The sequence below is a fragment of the Xenopus laevis genome, chromosome 8S (assembly GCF_017654675.1).
Source record: "Xenopus laevis strain J_2021 chromosome 8S, Xenopus_laevis_v10.1, whole genome shotgun sequence".
Taxonomy (NCBI): Eukaryota; Metazoa; Chordata; class Amphibia; order Anura; family Pipidae; genus Xenopus; species Xenopus laevis.
This window is the reverse complement of record NC_054386.1, coordinates 89,717,071-89,744,196: the sequence shown is the minus strand read 5'-3', so window position 1 is coordinate 89,744,196 and position 27,126 is coordinate 89,717,071. Positions and strand designations below refer to the sequence as shown.

Here is a 27,126-nt window from a genome sequence, read left to right as displayed (position 1 = left end):
GACTTCGTTAATTAACCCTCGATATTCGACCCTTTGTGAATCGGTCCCATATAGTGTTTTTTTTTTTTCAATACAAAATATACTTCTAATCACAATAAGTAGTGCAAAAGGAATTATTAAAAGAGTCCAGCTTGATTGACATGGTACGCAATGTAAGGCTTTGACTAAAGGTTGCTGCCCAAACAGCATTTTGGGGGCAATGCCCAAGAACTTTAACAGCAATATCCACTTGTTGCTTTACAGCAGTTCATCCAAAAACCTCTTGCTAGTGTATGTATGGTGAAAACAATTGTCTTAGCTTAATACTGTTCAGGTATTACATGGGAAAGCAGTGAACGTTAGCCAACACAATGTAGACTCTTGGACATGCTTTAGGCACTTCAAAACTCAGGAGGACAACATTGACAGTTGAAATTCTGCATAGCTAAACAATTGTGAATCCACATCCTGAAGCATACTGTATATTCCATATGGCATTGGCTGCCAACATCCATCGCTGTCAGCACCTCACATTTGCAATTTTACATTATGACATGGAGTAAAAAAAACAACTCAAAGGACACTTTAAGAACTAGCTTAAACAGTAAAACGTCTTTAACATTAACTTATGTCTTGCTCGGGTTTCTTTTTTTTTTTCCAGTTTCTTTTTTACATTCAGTCGATCGGGTTTCTAAAATCCAGAGCTAAAGGTTGAAGTCTTTTTGCATCCTGCAAGTTCACAGTTTTTGACCCTTCAGCTGAGATTATTCGATCTTCTGAAAGCAGCAAGTTGCGTGAGAAAAATATCCCCTCCGGTCCACCAAAGCCCTTTTCTGTAAACAACGGAGCTCCACGGCAGGCCTCGTTCCTTAGCTGTCCTTTTGGAGACACCTTGCACAGTGAATATCTGGATATTCAACTCATGTTTTATACCTGCCAAAGCAAAAGGAACAGATGAATTAGTGCTACAAATCACACACTGTTTAATATTTAGCTTTTATCTGTCTAAAACCAATGCTTGTATTCACTGCAAAATGGGAACAAATAGTAATAAAAGCTCCACCTTATGCTAAATGGAAAAAATGCTACACTTTTCAATACCATATGAGATAATGCTTAATCATTGGGTTTTTAAATCACAGCACATGTTACCAGTACGATCTTGTTTAGTTCTTCGTGGAGCTCATCTGTGTAAACTTTATTTTTATGTAGAGTTTTGCTAATAAAAGTAGCTAAAAGCATAACTGATGTTCTTAAGATACCACTACAACTGCCATACAATTACAAGAAGCTGATTGGTGCTCTTTGAGGCACGTCTAGGGGCAGATTTATCAAGGATCGAAGTGAATTAGAGGGAATTTTCGAAGTAAACAAATTCGATATTCTAAGTCATTTTTTGGATACTTCGGCCATCGAATAGGATACTACGACTTCGATTCGAAGTAAAAAAGTTTGAATATTCGACCATTCGATAATCTAAGTACTGTCTCTTTAAAAAAACTTTGACTTCAATTCTTTGCCAAATTAAACCTGCCAAAGTGCTATGTTAGCCTATGGGGACCTTCTAGAGCAGTTTTCTAAGTTTTTTTGAAGTCGAAGAAACATCGTTCGATCGCAGAAATCCTTCGAATCGTTCGATCGAAGGATTTCATCGTTCGATCGGTTTTACTTCGACCGCAAATGGCCACATTCGATGAAAAAAAACTTCGACTTCGATATTCGAAGTAATTCAATTCGATGGTCGAATTTCGAAGTATTTTCAACTTCTAAATTCGACCCTTGATAAATCTGCTCCCTAATAAACTTCGAATTTCGAATTCATGTGAGTTTTTTTTAAACTCTATTTAATTCAATTTAAAATTGTGTTTATTATTTTTCATAAACAAGTCAATAATGGAGCCGTACATATACAAAATTCCAAAATATTGAATGTAGAAGTATACAAATATAATAACAAGTAATGATCTTCATGAACAATAAAAATTGCCAAAATTACGTAAGAGCAAAGAAAACTACATGAAATAAAAGCATCAAAGCACTTAGAACATAGAATGAGAAATAATTAAACTCTATTTAATTCGATTTTACTTGAAATTTGAATGGGGGGTGATTTATAAAAAACACAGTTGAATTTCTAAAACTCAAACAAATATTCCCGACCCGAAAACTCGAATCAAATTAGATTCGAATTCAACTAAACTAGATTCGAGTTTTTCCTCTGAACAAAAACTCGAATGTCAGGATGACAACAGTATAAAAATGGTCATTGGACCTCTCCCATTGACTTATACGTGAACTCGGCAGGTTTTAGGTGGCGAATACTCAAATTCGAGTTTTTAAAGAGTATAATAAATCTCACAATTCTAAATCAAATTTAAAACTCAAATCGAGTTGGGATAATTCACAATTCGAATTATGAGAGTTTTGGCCATAAATAAAAAAGTGAAAATTCGACTCAAATCGAGTTGGGATAATTCACAATTCGAATTATGAGAGTTTTGGCCATAAATAAAAAAGTGAAAATTTGAATTTTCAATTCAACCCTTAATAAAGCTGCCCTTGTAGCGCATTATTATCCATTCATTTAAAGCATTGTGTATGATCATAGAACTGCCATAGGTTAATAGCACAATTCTAAAGAGATAATTAGCCCATACCAGTATTCATTTAAGTGGATTTCTTTTAAAATCAAGTGATGTTTTACTGTTTAGCACTGAATCAAGTGTTTGATTCTCATTAGGCACAGGTATAAGTAACAGTTTAAGCAGATATTCTCAGTGGTGGGTTGGATTAAGCTGATATGTCCTTACCTCTGTAGCTATCACACATTCGTTCCGTTCTTCTGCAATTACATAAATTGACTGGTACATTGAATCTCTTGAGGAACATATCGTTGATATTCTACACTCTGGCTTATCACTGCAGATAGAAAAACACAAAGTAAGGAAAGGAATCTTGAGTGGACATTGTTACATTATCCCTTTAGACATGAGTAGATTAGCCCACTGCTTCTGCACATCTGACTGCCAGTCTATATTCACAACTCAATGGTCCTTTAACAATAAAGTAGGATCTATATTTAAATATAATATAATATAGATAATATATATATATATTATATATATATATATATATATATATATATATATATATATATATATATATAATACAGGTATGGAACCTGTTATCCAGAATGCTCGGGACCTGGGTTTTTCCGGGATAACGGATCTTTCTGTAATTTGGATCTTCATACCTTAAGTCTACTAGAAATTCATTTAAACATTAAATAAACCCAATAGGCTGGTTTTGCTTCCAATAAGGATTAATTATATCTTAGTCTGGATCAAGTACAAGCTACCGTTTTATTATTATTATTATTATTATTATTATTATTATTACACAGAAAAAGGAAATCATTTTTAAGAATTTGGGTTATTTGGATAAAATGGAGTCTATGGGAGCCATTCCTTAATTCGGAGCTTTCTGGATATCGGGTTTCCGGATAAGGTATCCTATACCTGTATACTGCTACTAATTGCAATATTAATTAACTAACACTGAAAACTTCAGTAATGCATTATACATCTTAAAGTAGTTTATTAGGGGGCAGATTTACTTAGGGTCGACTATCGAGGGTTAATTAACCCTTGATATTCGACTGTCGAAGTTAAATCCTTCGACTTCGAATATCGAAGTCGAAGGATTTAGCGCTATTCGTTCTATTGAACAATCGAAGGAAAAATTAAATCGTTCGATTCAAAGGATTTTAATCCATCGATCAAACGATTTTTCTTCGCCCAAAAAAAGCTACCAAAGTCTATGGGGACCTTCCCCATAGGCTAACATGGACTTCGCTTTTAGGTGGCGAACTAGGGGGTTGAAGTTTTTTCTTAAAGAGACAGTACTTCGACTATCGAATGGTCGAATAGTCGAACGATTTTCAGCTCGAACCGAAGTCGAAGGTCGAAGTAGCCCATTCGATGGTCGAAGTAGCCAAAAAAACCATTCGAAATTCGATGTTTTTTTCCTCTATTCCTTCACTCGAGCTAAGTAAATGGGCCCCTAAGTGTCTTAAAATTGATTTAAAGATTTATTTATACAAACTAACTTATATGTCCCTGATTCTGTCTTTGAAATTCAGTCTCCAGTAAGCAGAAAAGAAATTTCAGTTTGAGTTTTTGTACAAATGTATATTTCGATTTCCACATACACATTGGACTGCTCATCAGAAAACTATCTATGATGAATTCAACTTACTATGGCATCCGGATAAACTACCCGATTACATTAGCAAAGCTAAGCATTTTCTTTCTTTCAGAGTAGGGTCTCACCTGTGAAAACTAAGAGGAAACTTCTCTTCTTCTAAACATTTCTCACTGTAATGGTATTTATTTTCTTTTCGGATCCCATTACTGACATTGCCTTTCATTCCGTGTGTTAGATTACAGTCTAACGTGTGATTTTTCAGTTTGTAGTTCGATTTCTCAATGCCACAGTCCACTTCCAGGTCTTTCTTCTTGTTGATATTCTTAAGCTGTGATGCTGGAATCAAGTTATCTTTTTGGAAATCAGATAAATTGTTCATTGTTTTAGTCTCATGCAAGGGCTGTTTACGGAAAAGCCTAAAAGTTATTATAACCATGCAGAGCAAGACAAGAACCCCCACGAATCCAGCACCCAGGAACACTGCAACCCATGGAAAATCTACTTTGGATTCTACTGGATTCTCACAAAGATTCCCCGTGAAGCCAGGAGGACAATCACAACTAAAGTTGTTGTCGTAAGGTCCAATATAACATGTTCCTCCATTCCTGCAAGGCAAAATGCATTCGTCGACATTACAGGTTTTCCCTCTGTATCCTGGTGGACATTCACAATAATAATCATTGACAGCATCAGTGCAGATCCCTCCATTAGAACATGGGTTTTTTGCACAGTCATCAATATTAATTGCGCAGGTGGGGCCAGTAAAACCAGGACGGCAGCGGCACAACTGTGTTTTTCCAAAATCATAGCACTGTCCTCCTGAAAAATAGTAAAAGACATAAAGTTACCTTATATCATCACAAAAATATTTCCTTTAAAGGAGAACTAAAGCCTAAATAAAGAAGTAGGTAGAAATGTTTCCTCTTGAGGCAACTTCGGGCGACTTCGGAAAACGAACCGACGCGTGTGATTAGTGCCGGCGTTTTTTCATTTTAGCCAGTGCAGGAACAGGGAAGGCGTTTGGGGAGATTGGTCGCTGCAAAAACGAGGCGATTAGGCGAACAAATCTCCCCAAAACGCCCTGTGTGGACTTACCCTAAGTGTTCTGAGAACACGAAATGTGTAAGGCTGTAATCCAAACATGTACTTCAATAAATACCTTTTTTACTACAACTTCCAGGAGAATTGCTTTTTGAGTTCCTACCATCACTAAGTGCAAAATAAAAAGCTATGGGATAGACACTTATTTACATTATAGATATCTAATTGGTGGCTTGCTTTCCAGATATGGCCCTAATAGGGTTTTTATGGTTCCCCGTTTGTTCAAAGATTCTACAGACTTCTTTGTAGAACGTCATTATTTTAAGATAATGCAACCTTCGAACATGTGAAATAACACATAATTGTCACTGCATTACATGCTATATATTACAGAGTGCCATATATTCTTGCACAAATAAAGGTTGAAATGCAAGCCTTGGGTCACTGGTCTGGAATCAAACCAATTCAAGCATTTAGTATTACAATATTATAGTATGAAAAATAAATCTGAAAGGGGGGGGGGTTGTGTGCGAGGTTCGGTGTCTTAATTTGTTGCACATGAATAAAGGATGTTACATGCACAAAGAATTAATTAAAAAAAAAAAAAGAAATGACTGCTGTAAAAACTTTAAGCACTAATTACTGCTACACACCATTCAGGCAGGGATTTCTTGTGCATTTGTCAACTTTCTTTTCGCAGTTAGAGCCCGTGAAGCCTAGAGGGCAATGGCAGGTGTAGCTGGCCCCGATTTCTCTCTCTCGGCACGTGCCACCATTAAAGCACGGCGAGTTTCCGCAATTCAGAATGCTTTTCTCACAGTAGATTCCATCATACCCCTGAGGACATTCACACCTATAACCGTTCTCCAAATCCTAGAGAAAAAAAAACCATGTAAATAAAAATGAACATGTGAATTCGACGTCAACTAAACATCAAAGTTGATGGCATGGATAGTAAAATGAAGTGGAAAAATAAGGGGTACATCATCAAGATATGAAGCTCTCCATAATCTGAATTTCCAGTAGGGATGCAAATTAGGATTCGGATTCATTTCGGCCAGACAGAAGGATTCGGCCGAATCCGAATCTTGCTGAAAAAGGCCGAATCCCGAACCGAATCCTAGATTTGGTGCAGCCCTAATATCGCAGCCTCTGTTTAACTTTTAATTGGCCCATATCAAACGCTACCTGAATCTGTTTTTGAACTTTTTTTCACTTCATACTGTGCAAGGTTGCCCTATATATTTTTTGTTAAGTAATAAAATATAACTTACCCTACAGCTGCCGCCATTCCTGCACGGGTTGCTGTCACATTCTCTTATTTTGTCTTCACAGTTGACGCCACTAAAACCTGGAGGGCAAGAGCAGGTGTAGCTTCCCTGTCCTGTGTTCGTGCAGGTTGCTCCGTTTTTGCAGGGTTTATGATGAGTACAGTAATTTAAATCTGTAAGAATGGTAAAGGTTATATTATAACAAGGATGACCTTGGGGAATTTTAGAAGGGTTCATAGACTCATTAGGCCTCATTTTTTTTATGTAAAATGATATGGTACAATTGACGTTAAGAGAATCAGCCCTGAGACTCATGAATTTCAAGAATAATATGTGCTCCAGACTTCATCTATAATATTTATAGTCTGTTATTTATAGCGGGCTATTCATCTTCACATTTTATATCCTTATTTGAACTAAAGGATTCCTCTTAAAAACTGATTTTGCTAAAAAGCAAAAGCAAGAAACCAAACCTCTTCGGGGGCAGCTATATAAGAGCATAACATTGAAAGAGAAACGGTAGAATGTGATATTTTAAAGGAAACACAAACCATCCATTGCAATGTTTCTCCACCTAAATGTCTCTCCATTAGCCCATTCCAACATATTATCAAGGCTAAAGCATGTATAAAGTTGTAGTCTAATAAACATTAAGAATAGATTAATAATAAATATATTAGGGATGCACCGAATCCACTATTTTGGATTCGGCCGAACCCCTGAATCCTTCTCGAAAGATTCCGAACCAAATCCGAATCCTAATTTGCATATGCAAATTAGGGGTGGGAAGGGGAAACATTTTTTACTTCCTTGTTTTGTGACAAAAAGTCACGCGATTTCCCTCCCCACCCCTAATTTGCATATGCAAATTAGGGATTCGGTTTAGCCTGCCAGAAGGATTCGGCTGAATCCGAATCCTGCTGAAAAAGGCCGAATCCTGGCTGAATCCCGAACCAGATACTGGATTTGATGCATTCCTAAAATATATAAGTATAATACATGTATGGGACCTGTTATCCAGAATGCTCAGGACCTGAGGTTTTCTAAATAACAGATCTTTCCGTAATTTGAATCTTCATACCTTAAGTCTGCTAGAAAATCATGTAAATATTAAATAAACCCAATAGGGTGGTTTTGCTTTCAATAAGGATTAATTATAGGGATGCACCGAATCCACTATTTTGGATTTGGCCGAACCCCCGAATCCTTCACGAAAGATTTGGCCGAATACCGAACCTAATCCGAATCCTAATTTGCATATGCAAATTAGGGGTGGGAAGGGGGAAACATTTTTTACCTTGTTTTGTGACAAAAAGTCATGAGATTTCCCTCGCTGCCCCTCATTTGCATATGCAAATTAGGATTTGGTTCGGCCGGGCCGAATCCTGCTGAAAAAGGCCTAATCCCGAACTGAATCCTGGATTCGGTGCATCCCTAATTAATTTTACCTTAGTTGGGATAAATTACAAGCGACTGTTTTATTATTACAGAGAAAAAGGAAATCATTTTTAAAAATTTGGATTATTTGGATAAAATGGAGTTTATGGGATAACGGATCCCATACCTGTATAATATTATATTATAATATAAGTATAATATCAGCAAGTCTGACTATATTAGATAAGATGTGGTGACGTATTAGGTATGATATCAACTGAAGAATCCTTTTCCTTCTGTAAATCAGGTTGTTATGCCTTGCCATTATTATGCATTTAACCAGGTTTCTTCACATATAAAATTGTCCAGTTACAATCATTTTAAAAATAACAGAATGCTTTAGGAATATAGGGTACTGACCTTGGTCACAAAAAAGACCACCCCAGCCTTCGTCACAAATACACTGCCATTGAACTTGGCAAGTCCCATGTCGACAGCCATTATGGGGTATGCACTCACTGCAGAAGCGACCTTGCCATCCTGGGCGACAACTGCAAAACATAAAATAAGCAAATACGATGTTATTTTATGACACTGGATGCTCTGCTGTCTACTGGATAAAATATTCTGGATACTCTGTTACATGTTAAGCATTTATAAAGCGCCTGCAAGCCGGGGTGGCTGGTGAGCAGCACTGGTGTGGACACACAGGAGCAGATTTATCAAAGGTCGAATATAAAATTCAATTTTCGATTTTTTTGTTATGGTCAAAACTGCCAAATTCAACTAGGGAGCTATTCTAATTTGATTCGAGTTTTTTTTAAAAAAAAAATGTAATTTGATTTTCGAGATTTATCATGCTCTGGCCCTTTAAGAACTCGAATTCGACTATTCGCCACCTAAAACTCGCCGAATTGCTGTTTAAGTCAATGGGAGACGTCCAGTTTTGGAGTTGTTTGCAGCCTTCCTGACATTCGGAGAAAAAAAGAATTCGATTTGAGTTTTCGGGTCGATTGTATTCACCCAAAAATTTGATTTCATTTATAAATTTCGATTGGTCGAATTTTTGAGTTAAAAAAAAAAACCTCACATGAATTCGAAAATCGACCCCTTGGTAAATGTGCCTGACAAGGTACCGCTATTGATATAGAAGTTACAAAGCAGACGATTTCCTGTGGTTTGTCTCAGGCACTAATATTCCCAAGTATTCCATTCATGTCATCGTATTGCCTTGTTACACCAAAGTACAGGTATGGGACCTGCTATCCAGAATGTTCGGGCCCTGGGTTTTCTGGATAAAGGATCTTTCCATTAGGGATGCACCGAATCCAGGATTCGGTTCGGGATTCGGCCAGGATTCAGCCTTTTTCAGCAGGCCTTTTTTTGCATATGTAAATTAGGGGCAGGTAGGGAAATCACGTGACTTTTCGTCACAAAATAGATATTTTTTCCACCTTTTCCTTTCAAACCCCTAATTTGCATATGTAAATTAGGGTTCGGATTCGGTTCCGTATTCGGCCGAATCTTTCACAAAGGATTCGGCCGAATCCCAAATAGTGATTCGGTGCATCCCTACTTTCCATAATTTGGATCTTCATGTCCTAAGTCTACTAGAAAATCATGTAAACATTAAGGGGGTTATTTACTAAACTCCAAATGCAAAAATCCGTGATTTTTTTTTTTAAATTTGACTTCTAAAAAAACACCAATTTTTCGGAATTTATAAACCCAGAGGATGGAAAAGTCTGAATCAGAAAACCCAGCATCTCAGACCTGTTGAGGTTGCATATAAGTCAATGGGAGAAGTCCCAATGATTTTTTTGATGTGCGCTAGGTTTCTTGCAATACCCCGAAGTGAAAAATCCGAAAAACATTTAGAAAATCAGATAAAAAAATCTAAAAAATCTTGAAAATCTGATTTTTTCCCGCACAGCAAATTTTCGGGGAAAATGTAAATAAATAAGCAGAAAAAACCCATGCCGATTTGATCAGAGTTTTGTAGCAGAAAATATTGGGATAAATTCAGACTTTGATAAATAACCTGCTAAATAAACCCAATAGGCTGGTTTTGCTTCCAATAAGGATTAATTCTATCTTAGTTGGGATCAAGTACAAGGTACTGTTTTATTATTACAGAGAAAAAGGAAATCATTTTTAACAATTTAACAAATCTATGGGAGACAGCCTTTCCGTAATTCGGAGCTTTCTGGATAACGAGTTTCTGGATAACGGATCCAATGCCTGTACAATGAACCCCAATAGACAGGAAACTCTGAAATGTTCTCAGTATTATTGAAAAATACACATTGTGACATTATTAGTCACTTTCCTGCTTTGCGAATGACAATTTGTCGTGAGTTAGAAATGGCTGACGAACAGCCAACAATAGTCTGTACTGATCCTGTAGTGAAGACTTACAATAGCCTTTGCAGCCATCAATCCATAAGAGGTTTCCCCTCCAGGACTGATGAATCCGGGGCTATTGTAAACCTATCATGTCGCTCTTTCAGTCATAGGAAACAACAGCTACACATCCCATTTAAATAGTGTTTCTGTAGAAAACTTGACCTTGTTGAATATATGTTTTAATAGTGATGTAAAAAGCCCGACTTACGTGCATTCTCCAGGTTTGTTACAATAGCCGTTCTGCTCACTGCACCCATCCAGGCAAATGGCTGAAGAAGAAAAAAAACAAAGTGAAACGAAGCTCTCGTGTAAATATTGCGAATACAATCAAGCCATCTGCGTTATTCTATGTACACAACAAACACAAGCACAGGACAGGACTAACTACAGCCAGACTGATAGTATAAGAGGAGGAACGCTTGAAAAACAAAGCCATTTTCAAAACATTTATTGCCGGCAAAGGTGCAGAATCTCAAGTTCAAAATGAGCTACAAACAGCCAAAGTGTCAGCACTTTATACCGCACTATATGCAAGTGACCTTGGAATCTAACTGTAAGGCTGGATATACCAGACATAGAATAACAATAACAGGGATGTCTACCCTGTAGTACTTCACAGAGGCTTAACATAGAATTCGACTGGAAATGCGACACCTTTGCTTCATGTTTTGGGTTTCTGTACAAGACCAAGATAATCAAATTATTTAGCGGCCCAGAGCACACTGAGCATGTGCAGTGTCACTGACACTCAAAATATGGCCTCAAAAGATCCAAGATGGCAAGCTCTGAATCATTATAAAGCTGCCGAGTTTATCTACAGGTACCGTAAGCAGTAACTACTCTCTTCTGGGCCTGGGTGCAGGATTTGCATCTGGGCCCCATCTAGGGTTGGCACCTGTCTGGTTTTGACATGGACAGCCCGGTATTTTGAAGGACTGCCCCGGTCAAAACTTCCTGCCCGGTTTTCCAAATATGGAAAACCAGGCAGGATTCTCTTAATTGACACGGCGATCGGCCAATCGCTCTTCTCTTGTTCTCCCCGCCCGCCACCGTCAAATGCCGGCTTTCGACTTCCGGGTTCGTCTTTTATAGACGCTTCGCCTGGTCGCCCTTTTGTGATGTCAGCGGCGGGGTGGGTCTATAAAAGCAACCCAGAAGTGCAGATGCGGGCGTGGGCTAAGGGAGGGCGGGTTAGGGTCGGGGAAATCCCGACATCCCGCACATCACTAAAGGGGTTACCTACTCTGACTAATTTGATTTGGCATTCTTCAATGACATGACTAGCCCTGCACCCCTACTAAGGTATATAATATTGTTCTATTCAGGGGCGTAACTATAGAGGAAGCAGACCCTGCGGTTGCAGGGGGGCCCAGGAGTGTAGGGGGCCCAGTGAGACCCTAATTAATTAGCAATTTTAATATATCTTGGTAAAATAGGCCAATTTATAAATATTTTGGGGCCCTAAATTGAATTTGCTATGGGGCCCAGTAACAACTAGTTACGCCACTGGTTCTATTGATGCCTCTGCTGGGGCAAGAAGTGTGGAGTGCCATTCTAAAGTATAATACATACATACATAGGAATGCCCTGTGCACACAACAATTGATTCCCCAATAAGTGTATAATGGAAACAACTAGCAGAAAGGTAAGCACGACAGTGTGTTCTTAACTGGTATAATGTGTGATTTTATAAGGCAAATCATACAAATCACGCACCATTCACACAATAGCTCCTTTTGCAAAACATGTTCTGGCTGGTGGCAGTCTATAAACATTAGTTCTATTAGTCAATGTATAGCAAAACCCTTCTCAATAACTGAGCTGATGCAAAAATGTCATGGCTCACTTTTAATATATGAGCCTTAAGATCACATAATTAAGGAGATCCGAGCCATGACATGTAGACTAAGAACTGTATTAAAATATGCTACAGTATATGTTTTAGACCTGTGTTTTTCTTCCTTGTTATTACCTATGTCTCACATTCTTATCATAGCCAACACCCAACCTGCCCCAGTGAAGCCTCACTACCAAGAATTTGGTCTGCAGGTGTCAGAAAACTTTTTTTTAATGCATGTTTACATTGAAAAAAAGATTGAGATAAATGTAAAGTATTGTTTAAAGGGGGCATTTAGCTACCCAAACAAATTAAGGTAAAATTGCTCAGAGAGTGCATATGAGAACATTGGATTGACATGATTTTTCAGTCATTCAATCAAAAACGATTAAAGTGAAAAAATTAAGGCCAATTGAAAAGTTGTATAGAATTAGCTACTCTATAACATACTAAAAGTTAACTTAAAGGTGAACCTCCCCTCTGGGGATCAGTCTAGCCAGCTTCCAGACAGAACAGTACGGGATGTTCCCGCTACATATTTTTGATAACAGCAATATAAAGCTGCTATCATCATCAAAACTGAAAGAAAAATGGTAATTGGAAATAGTACTCAGAGGAGCACTGTGACCAAGTTTACAGTAAGTCATTTAGGTGAGTATATATCCCCTTTAAATTTAGAAGCACAAGAAATTTTGGATTTTGGTGTAGGTACGACATATTGGGAAAGGGGTATTCTTCCTCCTCAGGGGCTCCACTAATTAGGGTTGCCACCTTTTTAGCCAGGTGGATACCGGGCAGGGGACGGGACTATGACGCGGTGACCGTCAGGGAATCGTGACTGGCAGGGTTGCCAGGTTGGCAGTTTTCTAGCCAAACTTTGCTGCTAATATAAAGCCCAGGCAAGTTTTGAAAGTACTAAGTAGCCAAGGTATGGGGTTGGGCTACTTTTTGTAGTTTTTTATTGCCCTAATGTGCCAAGCCTGCGTCTCCCAATGCATGTTGGGTTTAGTTTTTGTTTAACAATTTGCCAACTGTCACGTTTAATGTAAGTCTACAATACCCAGCATGCAATGGGACTGATTTGTGTAGAAGTCGCGAGTTACTAGATTTTGGGCTCTGTACCCCGGTTTTCTGGTGACTTTCCTCAATTTCAGACAATTTTGGGGCAAAAATCTGAGGTGTCTAGAGGTTGAGCTGTTTTACCAATATTTATTGAAATTGTATATGTATTAGTGGCTTATTGGGCCCCTCTCTGGTGACGGGCGAATCTGTCCCACTTTGCTTCATGGAAAAAATTATGAAAGTGAAAATTGCACATATTTTCACATATATCCATTTATATTATATAACTAATTTTTTAGACTTTTTTTTTCACTGCATGTATTGTGCTATTTTTGGGCAATTTTTGAAGTGCCTCTTAGTTTTGGGCTGGTTGTTTAGCTGACATTAGCTGGTTTTGAAAATTAGACCTGGCAACGCAGAAGCCAAGGCATTTTCTGCCCTACCATGTTTCTTAGGAGATTAGGGGAGATTAGTCACCCAGCGACAAATCTGCTGTTCTTCGGTCGACTAATCTCCCTACAATGCCTTCCTGCCGGCTATAATCTAATTTGCCTTCAGGATGGCACACACGCTTCGTTTCCGAAGTCGCATGAAGTTTCTTCGTGAGGAAACTTAGGAAAACTAAAAGCTCCGAGTGCCATCAATTTAGATTGTAGCCAGCAGGAAGGCAGTTTGGGGAGATTAGTCGCCCGAAGAAGAGGCGATTTGTCGCCGACAACTGAATCTCCTCATGTGTCTCTGCCCTTAATGTCATTTTCTTAAGGAAATTGGCTCACGCAGACCCTCCCTCAAGCACATAGAGAAATCCAAACAAGCAGCCAGTTAATTTGCCGCTCTTTTAGCCACGCTGTGCCTGGGTGACATTGATTTTGTGCGCTTTACAAGAGCCTCGTTTAATGCCTGGTTGACTCTGAACAAGCCATTTTCATCTACACACATGTCCCCCTCCTCCTGTATTCACCCTCCCGTTTCAATGAGATAACAGCTGTTACTAAAACCCTCTCCTCCCGTCTACAGCTGTTTCTCAACTCCATCCCCTTGGGCCATAAGACCAAATGTAACAATAACAACGCGTGTCACGCAACATCATTTCCCCGCCATCGGCGTCACGTGCCACGTGACTGGCTTAGCTCCAGGCCCGGACTGGCAATCTGTTGGGTCTGGCAAATGCCAAAGGGGCTGCAATAAGGTGCCATAGAAAGTCAGTATTTAGTGGGCTGGTGGGGGCTGTTTGGGCATCTGTGTGGGCTGATTGGGCCTCTGTGTACCTGAAATGCCAGGGCCTATTTTAATTCTCAGTCTGGACCTGCTTGGCTCTATTAGGTCACAGCTATCCCAGCCACAGGACAATTGGCGTCTGACTACCCGACGGTTCAGGTAAAGTAAACCCCGCCCACTTACAGTACTGTGGCTTATGATTGGCTGACAAGACCTATAAGTCCTTGGTTCCTCCCTATGGGCTTTTAGTTTGTCATTTTGGTGCTTGTTGGAGGCTTATACTGAAGACATTATAACAGATTATATAATATACATTTATTTTAATCTGTATTTTGGTGGAGTGATGGGTAATTACAGTGCAACAACTGCTGGAGGCCTGCGGGATAGGACTTTTTACCATACACTAGGAGTCATTTATTAACACTAGGCAAATTTGCTTGTGGGCAGTAACTGGGGTTGCCACCTTTTCTGGAAAAAAATACCGGCCTTCCTATATATCTATCCTTTTTCCCTATTAATAACATTGGAATCAACCATCATTTTTACTGGCCAGGCCAGTAAAATCCCGGCCAGGTGGCAACCCTAGCAGTGACCCATAGCAACCGACCAATTCTTGGCTTTTTTCAGGCAGCTGCCGGTATCACTGCAACAATTTGGTTGCCATGGGTAACTGCCCACGGTGTTGATAAATAACCCCATTGTTTCCCTTTCCACTTACTAAAACGACTCCTGCCTCTCATGAACACCAAAAAAAGGTTTCATACAACCAAATAAACAAAGATGGCAACACTTTTACCCACGGGAGCAATGTTGGTCTCTTGTGTAGACTGCACATTACAGATGCCCTACTATGACTGAGGACTACAGTAACTTGGCCAAATGTTATAATCTCTTACATTTAGTTCTGGGCAGGGGTGTAACTACAGAAGAAGCAAACCCTGCGACTGCAAGGGGGCCCAGGAGGTATAGGGGGCCCATAAGGCTCAATTTCCACATATATTGGTAAAAAAGGGCAACCTTTAGATATGTTGGGGGCCCTAAATCTGATTTGCTGTTGTGCCAAGTAACAACTAGTTACGCCACTGTGACATGCCTAAATCCATGGGATTTTAAACAGTCTCTAAGAATCAGTCTCTGTCTCTCTGTTTTCCCTTACCGAGTAAAATGTGCATGTTTGCCAGCGGTTAAGCTTCTCTGCTGCAATTCAACTCTCAGGGCAAATATTCTAATATCAATCCTTGGCAAACCTGGCACAGATTCTATATTAAACCATTTATATTCAATTTTGAAATCTGACATGGGGCTAGACATATTGTCAATTTCCCAGCTGCCTCAAGTCATGTGACTTGTGCTCTGATAAACTTCAATCACTTTTTACTGCTGTACTGCAAGTTGGAGTGATATCACCCCCCTCCCTTTTCCCCCCAGCAGCCAAACAAAAGAACAATGGGATGGTAACCAGATAGCAGCTCCCTAACACAAGATAACAGCTGCCTGGTAGATCTAAGAACAACACTCAATAGTAAAAACCCATGTCCCACTGAGACACATTCAGTTACATTGAGAAGGAAAAACAGCAGCCTGCCAGAAAGCATTTCTCTCTTAAAGTGCAGGCACAAGTCACATGATCAGGGGCATCTGGGAAATTGACAAAATGTCTAGCCCCAGGTCAGATTTCAAAATTGAATATAAAAAAATCTGTTTGCTCTTTTGAGAAATGGATTTCAGTGCAGAATTCTGCTGGAGCAGCACTATTAACTGATGTGTTTTGAAAAAAACATGTTTTCCGATGACACGATCCCTTAAAAGGCACATGCACTAGCAGGGTTTTGTGCGGAAACAGTTTGCATATGTACAATATTTTAAGCCTCCACTAGATTACATCTACTCATTTGTTAGATTAAATAATCTGCTACCTTTTTTTTTTCAAGGGAAAATAAAGAAAAGCTTTGGTTAGAATGTGCGATCACACAAACTATTCCTTGCTATGTAACACATAACCCTTTCATTTTTTTTCTTTTTGTTAATGAACAGATGAATGAGCCCAGATTGAGGCTGTATCATGGGACTAATGACAGTGTCACACGTTGGCAGGTGTTCCAGAGCATGAAGGATGCTAAATTGTGTGTTTAATTGGGGATGGATAAATAACGGGTGAGGAATTTTTCCTTTTTTTTTCAGTGCCAGAGCATCATTTTTGTATTTGTATTTGGCTCCAAGCTCAGGCAGAGTGACGGCAAATTTAATACGCTCAGTCCTATTGCAGTTCATGTTTGCCAGCCATTAAAAATACAAATTTTTCTTTTAGAAAGGGACTTGTTACCGTCTTTTTAATCACCTCTTAATTTTTCATTGTAAATAGTCCTTTCTGTGGGACAATCGGGCAACAATTGTTTCTGTAATAAAGTGGCAAACAAAGTAAAATGAAATCTTACGTTCTGCACAGTATTCTCCTTTCCACCCTTTGAGGCAGGACACTCTCCCATCAGTTTCACATTTATAGTGCCCAAAGCGATCGTCACGGGGCTTGCAAAGTCTTGAACAGCTTTCTCCGTAGTAATGTTCACTGCAGACGACTCTGTAGGAAAATCTTAGCTGGATCTGTGGGTCTCCTGACTGCACATCTCTTGACCATTCTTCCCCCACATTAAGAGGTTTTTGGATGGTAAACTGACCGATCTTCATTTCTTGCGGATTGAGGTCTAAGAAAATAGCACATAAGTACTTTTAATATAAACACGCAAACTATCGGTCATGAGAAAGCAGATTATTCCCCTTACATTTCAGGCGAGGAACTATATGCTTTCAATGTGATTTAAAGAAGTTTGTCTGCATTATTCTATTAGTCTATTTTGGAATCTTTCCAAATACAGGTATAGGATCCCTTATCCAGAAACCTGATATCCAGAAAGCTCCGAATTACGGAAAACTGATGGAAAACACACTATGGCAATTCACACAGGGCGCTTGCAAGCTGAAATCCGCCACAGGACGCCAGTATTGCCATTTTTTAGCAGAAACGCCAATACATCAAGAAACTACCAAATCAACAGACTCTATGCACGTTTGAAACCACACTTTGCGTAATTACGCAGCGTATTTTAAATATGGCGTCCAAATTCTCAATGAGAACAATGAGAAGTGCATGTTGGGAAAAGTATCCTACGTGCTGAAAAACGCATGAAAAACGCATGAAAAACGCATGTTGACGGTCGCATGTGGTTTTCGTGGCGTATTTACACTTGGCTGTTCTTTTTTAAAAACGCAACATAAAAACTCTGTAAATACTGGCCTTGCCCTAATTTCAGTACAGGTATGGGATCTGTAATTAGAGAGCTCCAAATTACGGAAAGGCCGTCTCCCATAGACTCCATTTTATCCAAATAATCCAAATTTTTAAAAATGATTTCCTTTTTCGCTGTAATAATAAAACAGTAGCTTGTACTTGATCCAGACTAAGATATAATGAATCCTTATTGGAAGCAAAACCAGCCTATTGGGTTTATTTAATGTTTAAACAAATTTCTAGTAGGGCATGAAGACCCAAATTATGGAAAGATCCCTTATCCAGAAAACCCCAGGTCCCGAGCATTCTGGATAACAGGTCCCATACCTGTATATCTGCTAACAACGATTTTGCAATTGCAGATATTTTACCAGTTCCAAAACATTGACAAATCGGTGTTATTGAGTGAACTGGAAATCAAATTTCCCATTACAGAAATAGAACTGCTTTTTTTTTTATAAAGAAAATTAAAGAAATTATTTATTCGGAAATATAGAACAATTATAATGTTGGCCCTAAAATACATAAGTTTAGAAAAACCCCAAAAATGTATAATAATGAAATTGAGATTATTCAGATTTATTATAGTTTTATAATTTATTAATTTGTCCCTATTAATAATAGGGAAGATGTCTAAAGTGGATATGACATCAAAAATTATTTAGAAAATGGAGCTACCAGAAAAAATGCCAAAAAGGTATAATCATGACATTAAAGATTTTCAAAAATAATTTGAGCCTTTAGGCTTTTGGGGTCCAGCAGAATTTCAACGTGAGAACTGTTTTGTTGAAATAGTCTCTTCCTTTATGTCAGCAAAACATCCAAAAGCTATTATTTCTTTTCCAAAGGGCGGAATTTGAAAAAGGTGTAAAATACAGGAAAAGGCAGTCAGGATGATTTGGCAGACTTCTGGTTTTCTCACCAAAGAGCGGATTTCTTTCCCACGCCAAAAATAAACTGGAGGAAACGCAATTGTGTTGCAGATTAGGTATGGAGGGGCATGAAAAAAAAAAAGTATGTGTATATCAAAGTAGAAACTGATTTGTATCTTTTAAAGCAAGGGCTTTTGTTTGTAAGTTAAATGAATAGACGTCACTTTATAAACATTAAAAAACATAAATAAATAAGGTCGTTAATTGTATTTGATATTGCCCAACATCGTTTTATTTGTGAGATCGTAGCGCCCCCTTGTGCCTGTTATGTTTAAATATTTACCTGTAGGCGAATGAAAGGCTTCGACGATCAGTGAAAAAGTTTTCTGAAATAAAAAAGCATAAAAATACTTAACGCATTATCCACCTACGTCTGTAATGTTATGATAGCTTTACTACTGATCTAATATGAAAACTAGATGGCTCTCTGTCGGTGCAGTTTAATTAATCTAATTGCATATAGCATTACTGGCTGGATCTCAATTAAAGCGAGCGTCTCTGGGTTTATTTTCAGTATGGGAGGCGGGGTAGAGATAGGGCATTCCAATTCAGTATTTACTGCCTATAATGACTTGGAATCCATCTGAATCTGTTGACATCTGTTGCTCTCGTGCGCATTCTAGGATGGTTTGGTTTACTCTATGCTGCATAAATATTTTGTGCTACTTATTAATTCATGGGACTTCCTTGACTAGGCAAAAACATAACAGGCAAATTAACCCTGTAACCCCCTAGGGTTCACTGCTTTACCATCCCTAAACAGTCTGTTATTTTAAGTTTACGAATGGAGGAGCTTGCAGGGAATGTACAACAGAGGATGTTTTTAGACAATCCGCCTAGATCTAGGAAATATCATTTTACAAGACCAGGACATAACAACGTCATGCAACTGTCACTTTAATGGTCTCTTTTTTAGGGTTGTTCTTTATAAAATACAAAGAAAATGCCTATATCAGGCTCTAGAATTTATACAAAGCAGGGCTACACAACTTGTAGCCCTCCAGCTGTTGTAGTGGGTGGGCATTAGTACTTTTATTCTACAACAGCCAAAGGGTTCGGGTTAGATGGTCCTGCTCTAGGGTTTTCCTCCCACCATCTTTTCTTAGCATACACTCTATTCCACAGATGCTGCCCCATGCCAGAAGAGATATATCTGTGGGGGTGCAATGGAGACTCTCTATTTTCCCAGTACCTACAGTTGCAGCCTTGTGAGATATCACAAAACATGGCACCTGGGGTTGTTGCTTATGCTTGCCCTGCCTCTCCCAGAGGTGATGGGTTCATTGTTTTGTTTGTGGAGGCAAATAATGCTATGCTTTCTGCAGGAGAGCATTTACCTATAAAAAGAGTAAGTCCCTAAACCCTCATTATTATTCTGTGGCCACTTCTATTTATCTATATATTAGTAATTAAAACGGAATGGGGGCTCACCGGCCATGTGAAGTTAAAGGGCAACCTGATGGGGTTGGTGAAGCCTTCCATCCCTTTGATGCTGAAGGTGTTGGATCCAAGGACTGGAGTGATGACGCTGCCAAAGGTGCAGGATCCAGGGGAGACCACCGTCTGGTAATGTTTCAAGCAAATCTTGAAGAAGGTCCTGCAGTTGGGTAAACAGGACTTTCCATTCACCAACATCCCATTGGTATTGATAAACTCATGAAGTTCCAGCTGGAAGACCCCGGAGCTAGATACCTTGAAGAAAAATACACAAGACCCCCTAAATAAGATCTCCCTGGAAAACTGGGTCTCCCATTACTCAACCTACATGACCTACAGACCACCAGGGACCCAGAGAATATAGCTTTGAATGGCCATTTACCTGCTTCACAAGTATTAAGAGAAACGTCAAGCCAAAGATGCGAATAGGATCCACCTTCATCTCCTTGCCTTGCTTCCAAAAGTCCGTTGGAAATCAATATTACTCCCAAAATTGATGCGCAGCTCGGATAAAATGAGCAATAATCAAAAAAAAGTATAAAAATTTACAACAAATCACACATAAAAGATTCTGATCTTCTTTTAAGCAAAACCCCCAGTCTGGAGCAGCAAAAATAATAATGGGGTGTAATCCAGTTGGTTAAGCATGCCCTTGAATGGATAAATCCAGCATCCGACCGTGTGTATGTGTGGCTTCAGTTGCAGAGGAATTGATAGCCAACAATAAGGTTAGCTCCTGAGCCGAGTGGATCTCTTTGAAAGTGTAGTGTTTTGTTGGTTGTTAGGATACTCCTTCCCTTCTGTGCTGCGATCAGCAAATGCACAGCTCGCTCTGCTTCCAGCTACTTATATACTGTTTGTACTGAAAGCTCATTATGCGCCTGTCATTTACCCACAGCACCGCCCCTTTCAAAACTCATACACAGAATTAATGGTGCCCTTCTGCTGCAGCACTGACCACCAGCGAGCCTATGTGATTATGACAAAGCCAAGCATCTGTTCCTAGATTTTTACAGCAATATTATTGGAATATTTCATAAAACCCCACTGCCTCTCAAAGAAGGGGGGGGGAAGTTGGGTCATTTACAGTATTATAAACACCCTTTCCACATCACTTTGTTGTGCAGCAGAATTGGATGATCTTACTATGGAGAGACAGTAAACAATTCACACTTCAACTGCTGCAGACAGGGCAGCCATCAGGGGGGGACAGGGGCGAGAGTTGTGGGGGGCCCCGAGGGTAAGGGGGGCCCCAGCCACGCCACACGTACATGATTATCCGGGCCCCCCTGCATTCTGAGAGCTGCCGACTTCGGGAAGGCATAGACGTTTAAGGGGCCCTGGCCACCAATTTTCTTATAATGTGGGGGGAGGGGGCCTGGCCACCAATTTTTTTTTCTCATGTGGGCTCCTAGCCACCAATATTTTTTTATGGGGGGGCCCTGACCACTAATATCTTTTTGTTTTTTATTAACATGTGGGAACTTTAGCCACTAATATTTTTTTTTTTTTACTGTGTAGTGGGGGCCGGACCTGTGGGGTGGGGAGGGCGGACCTGTAGGTGGGGCTTGCGGTGGGCGCAGCCCAGGGGGGCCCAGGAAATGTTGTCGTATGGGACCCTGTGATTTCTGATGGCGGTCCTGGCTGCAGAACTACATCAGGGGATTCTGGGAGTTGTAGTTCGACACAACACACAATGCCTAAGGTTCCCTGTCCATTATGTGTTCAGCGGGAGGTAGACCAACAGAATCGACAGCAAACATTCTAGGGTCTTTTGATATAAACCGAGCTTGGAAAAACTAGGGCTCTTTTGAAGAGTATGTCAATTGTTAAGGAAATGGGGTAACTGAAACCACACTGGACTTTGTACTGAATAATGGACTTTGTGCAGGTTGAGGCAGGCGTGTGCCAGTCTGATTGCAACATGCGTTCATTGTTGGGTCGCGTGCCTCTCATTAAATCCAGGCGCATAGAGGGCCTTTCATGTGCTTGTTAAAAGGGGGAGAGGGGGAGGTAGTTGGAGACAGATAAAGCTTCAGCTGTATGTTAATGAGCCCTTGCTCGCTTTCTATCTCCCGGACAGCCCATAAAGCACTAAACCTATTGATTCACCTGTGCTAAACAGCAAAGCTCCTCTAAGCAGAAATGGAAAGGAAATTTCAACAGTAATGATGTGACTGTCAGCTGGATATTGCTAGCAGACCCCCAGACTAGTGGCCACTGAATATATGTATGATCACTGGACTCCAGATCAGTGAACCCCTACATGTACAATGTAATGTGACTACTGGCCCCTGTCATATGCCTCTCAGACCTCATATGTCTGCCCCTTCTATATGCAGCTGGGTATGGCTAGCAGACCCCAAATATATGTGTAAATCCAGATGAATATGAGAATCCAGATCAGTGACCCCTGCTATGTTCAAGATGATGTAACTATCAAACCATTAATCAACACTGTGGCCATCGACGGACCAATAATATCATAAAAAACAAATTTTCGTACGATATTTGTTGCTTATATGGTGGGAGATTAGCCGACCGATATCGGCAGAAGACTTGGATATCAGACGGCTCGTAGAACGCGCCGACCAGAAATTTTTGATTGGACGCCTTTGAAGACACCCAATCATCGGCCATTGTTAGAGCTGAATCGTCAGATACAGGTAGAATTCTATTCTTTCCACCTGACGATATCTGACGATTCAGCTCTACACGTGTGTGTTGAAACGAACGTTCTTTTTTGGAAAGATTGTAATTGTAACGTCTATGGCCAGGACTCTGCTATGTGTAGTTGGTTATGGCAAACAGATCAGCAGCCTCAGCTATTTGCAAATCCACAAGACTCCAGATGAGTAATCCACTCTGTATGCAATGTGGTGTGACAGATCTGCGGCCCTTGCTTTGTGCAGCTGTACTGTATATGGCAGCCAGATCAGTGGCCTTTCTTAAGGTGGCCATACATGGAGAGATCCGCGAGCGGATCTCCCTCCGATATGCCCACCTTGAGGTGGGCAATATCGGGCTGATCCGATCGTGGGCCCTAGGGCCCAACGATCGGATCCTATTGAACGCAAACGGGCAGTCAGATCGCGGGACCGCATCAACGAACAGATGCGGCCGCGATCCGACGGGATTTTTAATCCCATCCGATCGAGATCTGGCCGACTTTCGGCCAGATCCCTCGGGGGCCCTCATACTCGGGCCAATAAGCTGCCGACTTGGTCTGTCAGCAGCTTTTATCGGCCCGTGTATGGCCACCTTAACACGAAATAGTCAATACTAGTGGCTGAGGTTTAAGTTGGCATGTATTACATGTATTACTTGTATTCTGTTTTCTTACTTTAATCCTTCAATTTAAATCTCAATGCTTAGTTTTAGGGTAGGACTACACGGATGTTTTTGGCGCAGTCCGATGCGTTGCGACAAAACGCAAGCGACAAATCACATGCGACGGAAATAAGGTAAATTAATACATTGGCGGATGAAGTCGCAGCGTTGATCCGACAGCATCTGCATCCGTCGGTCGTGTCCGATCAACGCTGCGACTTCATCCAACAATGCATTCATTTCCGTCGCATGTAATTTGTCACATGTGTTTTGTCGCAGCGCGTCGGATCGCGCTGAAAACGTCCGTGTAGTCCTACCCTTAGATTGCTGCATAAAACGAATGTCGATATTCAAATGTTTGTTGCACAAGGAAAAAAATCTGAACATCTATGGCCAGCTGTAGCGTTGCTAACCCTTCCAATTAACCCGGACTGAAAGTAAAAGAGCGCACACCGGTATGGAGGTATCAATTCTAGGGAGGAAAATATATGGTGGAAAAACCACAATTGCCTTGTCATATATATGAGTTATTATATAAAGTAATGGGGTGTAGCTGATCCATAATACTAAATGGCATTACCATTGTTTCAATATATTTACTTGTACATATAAAATGTAATAATCCTAAAGCCCCAGCATCTGTATAATCATTTGCTCCAATTCATTTTTTTATTGGTGCCTTCTGTGGGATCATATTGCAGATTGTACACCTCATTTACCACAGGCGCCTTTCGTCAATATTTGCTACTGACTTGTTCCAAGTTAAAACGAGCACTAATCTCGTTATCAATGCTGTGCACGTTGGTGTTCCCGGAAGTAACAACCCGACTTAGCACCCCCTTTTACACTGGAATTTTGGAGAAAAACCCCACTTTGCGAAGGGAAAAGAAAATGGAAATATGCATCCCAAAGTTGCCCTTTGCAGAATGTGTTGTATTAGGGTTTCATTTGAAGATCCTGCAATTTGACATCATTTCTCTTGATTTGCGCTGAAATGTGTATCACATATTAATCACAGGATGTAATATGAAGTTGTAACAGGATTAGTCTTGAGTGCACTCAGTATCACATAGTCACAAACACATTACAAATGAAATGACGTCAAAATGCTCAGCTTCTTACACCTGTTCAACGTACTCTCCTTCCAAATAGGTCACACCAGCCGACCTTAGATTTATCCTGAATCAACAAAGGTTAGGAAGGGACACATGAGCCGCAGTCTCAGCTGCAAATCTTATATTTAACCAGGCCCGGATTTGTGGAGAGGCCACAAAGGCCAAGGCCTAGGGCGGCAGAATATTAGGGGAACACAGCTCGCCAGCGTTCTGGTGCCTGCCCACTGAATCCGGCGCTGTATTTAACACGACATGTTTCGGACCACATGGATCCTTTTTCAAGTGCCACACGTAAGTTAACATGAGGCCTAGGAGTTTCTTATTTGCCCACATGGGTCATGACTGCCTATAAGAGGCAAATATTAGAGTCCTCTGCACTCAACCCATTATCAATATATTTAAGACAGCGACATTTTGTGCATACTGCTACTAAAAAATGCCTTGTATTTGACTATATGTATTTTGTGGTCACAGCCTCATTGCACCCCCGCCTAATGGTTTTAAAAATTAGTGGTGAGCACAACTTTCCCTTGTTTGTTATAGTTTATACAGGAGCAGTGACCAGCTCCATGTTGTAGCTCCCACCCCTCCCAGCTATAGTCAGGTGATCCCACTGGTGTCTAATAAAAGGGCAGCCAAGTTTGGGAGTTTTACTTTGAAAGCAGCAAGTAAGTTGCAGGTAAAACTTAGTCCCTTTTGTAAAATGTATAATGAAGCAATAGAATTCTTAATGAATCAGATGAAAATTAAGCGTAGGACTGGCCAGATATGGGATGACTTTGACGTAGTTGGCCAGCTTAAATATATTGCAATACATGGACAAACAATCCCTGTTTTGTTTAAAGGGTAAGGCATTTTTTAGTAGCAGTATATACAAAATGTCTCTGTCTTAAATATATGTCTTAAATATACCCACTAAACCATTTCTTCATTTTTTCATTAAAACACTGTCATGTAATGGAACACAACAGTGGTGAAACCACCCTATCGGATAACAGGTGGATCTCTGCTCAAGGACACACATTTCAGCATTTTTCAACTGTATGCTTAATACACAATTGGGGGAATGTAATAAAAGTCGCAAAGAGACTTCAAGCCTCCTTAGACACATTAGGGGCTCATTACCCTATGGCAAGTTTATAGGTGCATGAAAGCATTGATGTATCAGCTATTCTGCTGTATAATTTTAAGAATATCTTGGACGACAAAAAAGTAAACTTCTTAGTCCTCAGTAGTGATGGGCGAATTTATTCGCCAGGCGCGAATTTGCGGCGAATTTGCGCGATTCGCCGCCAGCGAATAAATTCGCAAAACGCCCGCGAAAATTCGCGGCAAAAATTCACCGGCGTCCAATTTTTTTTTCGAAAAAACGGACGCCGGCGTCAGAAACGGGCGCCGTTTCGCGAATTTTTCACCATTTTGCGAATTTCGCAAATTCGCCCATCACTTGTCCTCAGTCTGAGCTTCTAGAAAGTATCCAGGGCAGCAAAAAAATGTTCACCCCAAATCTTACCGTAATTAGCTTTCAAACGGGTTTCTCCATTTCTTGATTCGAGCCTCGCTAGGAAGGCCAAAACCATGGCTACACATATTTTAATCTATGGGGATATTGTGGTTACCTTTTCCTAGAAAAACTATCACTAATGTTTTTAAACTGTTTAACCATATAGCAGTGTCTTCATGGAAACCAAGTCAAACTAGATGTAATTTTACAGTTATCCAGGGCTATCCAGAATCCTCAGAATTACTGGTTGGCCATCTCCCCTTGACTTCATTATAATCAAATAATCCAAATTTTTAACAAATGGTTTCCTTTTTCTCTTTAATACTGTTATAAAACAGTACCTTGTATTTGATCTCAACTAAAATATAATTAATACTAATGTTTAAATGGTTTTTAGCAGATTTATGACTACTTTATGGTCCTGAGCTAGAATGGGGAACTCCCATTAGTCTGTATAATATTAACAACTGAACATAGTTATTTTGATATTGCATACCTCCCAACTGTCCCATTTTTCTCAGGACAGTCCCAATTTTGACAGCTCAACTTGCAGTCCCCGATTTTTACTGAAATGTCTCGACTTTCTCTTTGATCTCCTGCATTGAACAGCCTAAAAGCCTGAACAGCTTAATTGGGCTGTACTCACACAGGCGCTTGTAGGCGCTGAACGCAGGAAAAATGCAGCATGTTGCGTCTCAACCTGTGTTCGGCCCTACATTCGCCTGTGTGAGTACAGCCCCTTGAAAAAAACTGAATGCGTCTACTCCTGCGCTCTCCTGCGGCTGAACGCATGAAAACGGAACGCAGGGGAGCGCAGCTTCAAACGCTCGTCTGTAAGAGCTCTTAGGGGCTGATATATCAAGGGAATAGAAATCGAATAGAAAATACCATTTTTCACATTTTTTTTATGGTCAAAACTGTCAAATTCGACTAGGGAGTTATTCAAATTCATATCGAGTTTTTTAAAAAAAATCGAATTTGATTTTCGAGATTTATCATACTCCCTTTAAGAACTCGAATTTGACTACTCACCACCTAAAACCTACATGAATTGCTGTTTAAGTCGATGGGAGACGTCCAGGGATCAATTTCGATGTTGTTTGCAGCCTTCCTGATATTCAAGTT

At 40.0% G+C, this 27,126-nt stretch overlaps 1 protein-coding gene across 1 annotated transcript; it reads right to left on the bottom strand.

Annotated features, from left to right (window-relative positions):
- Window positions 1–71: 71 nt before the first annotated feature.
- On the bottom strand, window positions 72–20,869 carry LOC108705808 (delta-like protein 4). The gene is made up of 11 exons (XM_041574362.1): window positions 20,435–20,869; window positions 20,047–20,307; window positions 18,899–18,941; window positions 16,833–17,099; window positions 10,489–10,549; window positions 8,295–8,425; window positions 6,501–6,670; window positions 5,880–6,099; window positions 4,311–5,004; window positions 2,790–2,898; window positions 72–912 (listed from the first exon to the last, which is right to left on the bottom strand). The coding sequence occupies exons 1-11, from the start codon at window positions 20,492–20,494 to the stop codon at window positions 907–909; spliced, it is 2,022 nt and encodes a 673-aa protein (XP_041430296.1). The 5' UTR covers window positions 20,495–20,869; the 3' UTR covers window positions 72–906.
- Between the last annotated feature and the right edge of the window lie 6,257 nt (window positions 20,870–27,126).

Bases quoted from the DNA above. Each gene is read 5' to 3' on its own strand.
- LOC108705808 (XM_041574362.1), bottom strand. From the start codon at position 20,494: ATGAAGGTGGATCCTATTCGCATCTTTGGCTTGACGTTTCTCTTAATA. The intron at 5,005-5,879 runs GTGTGTAGCAGT...ACTATTTTTCAG, and splicing joins AAGAAATCCCTGCCTGAATG to GAGGACAGTGCTATGATTTT. The intron at 2,899-4,310 runs GTGAGACCCTAC...TTCTATCTGCAG, and splicing joins TTTCCTCTTAGTTTTCACAG to TGATAAGCCAGAGTGTAGAA.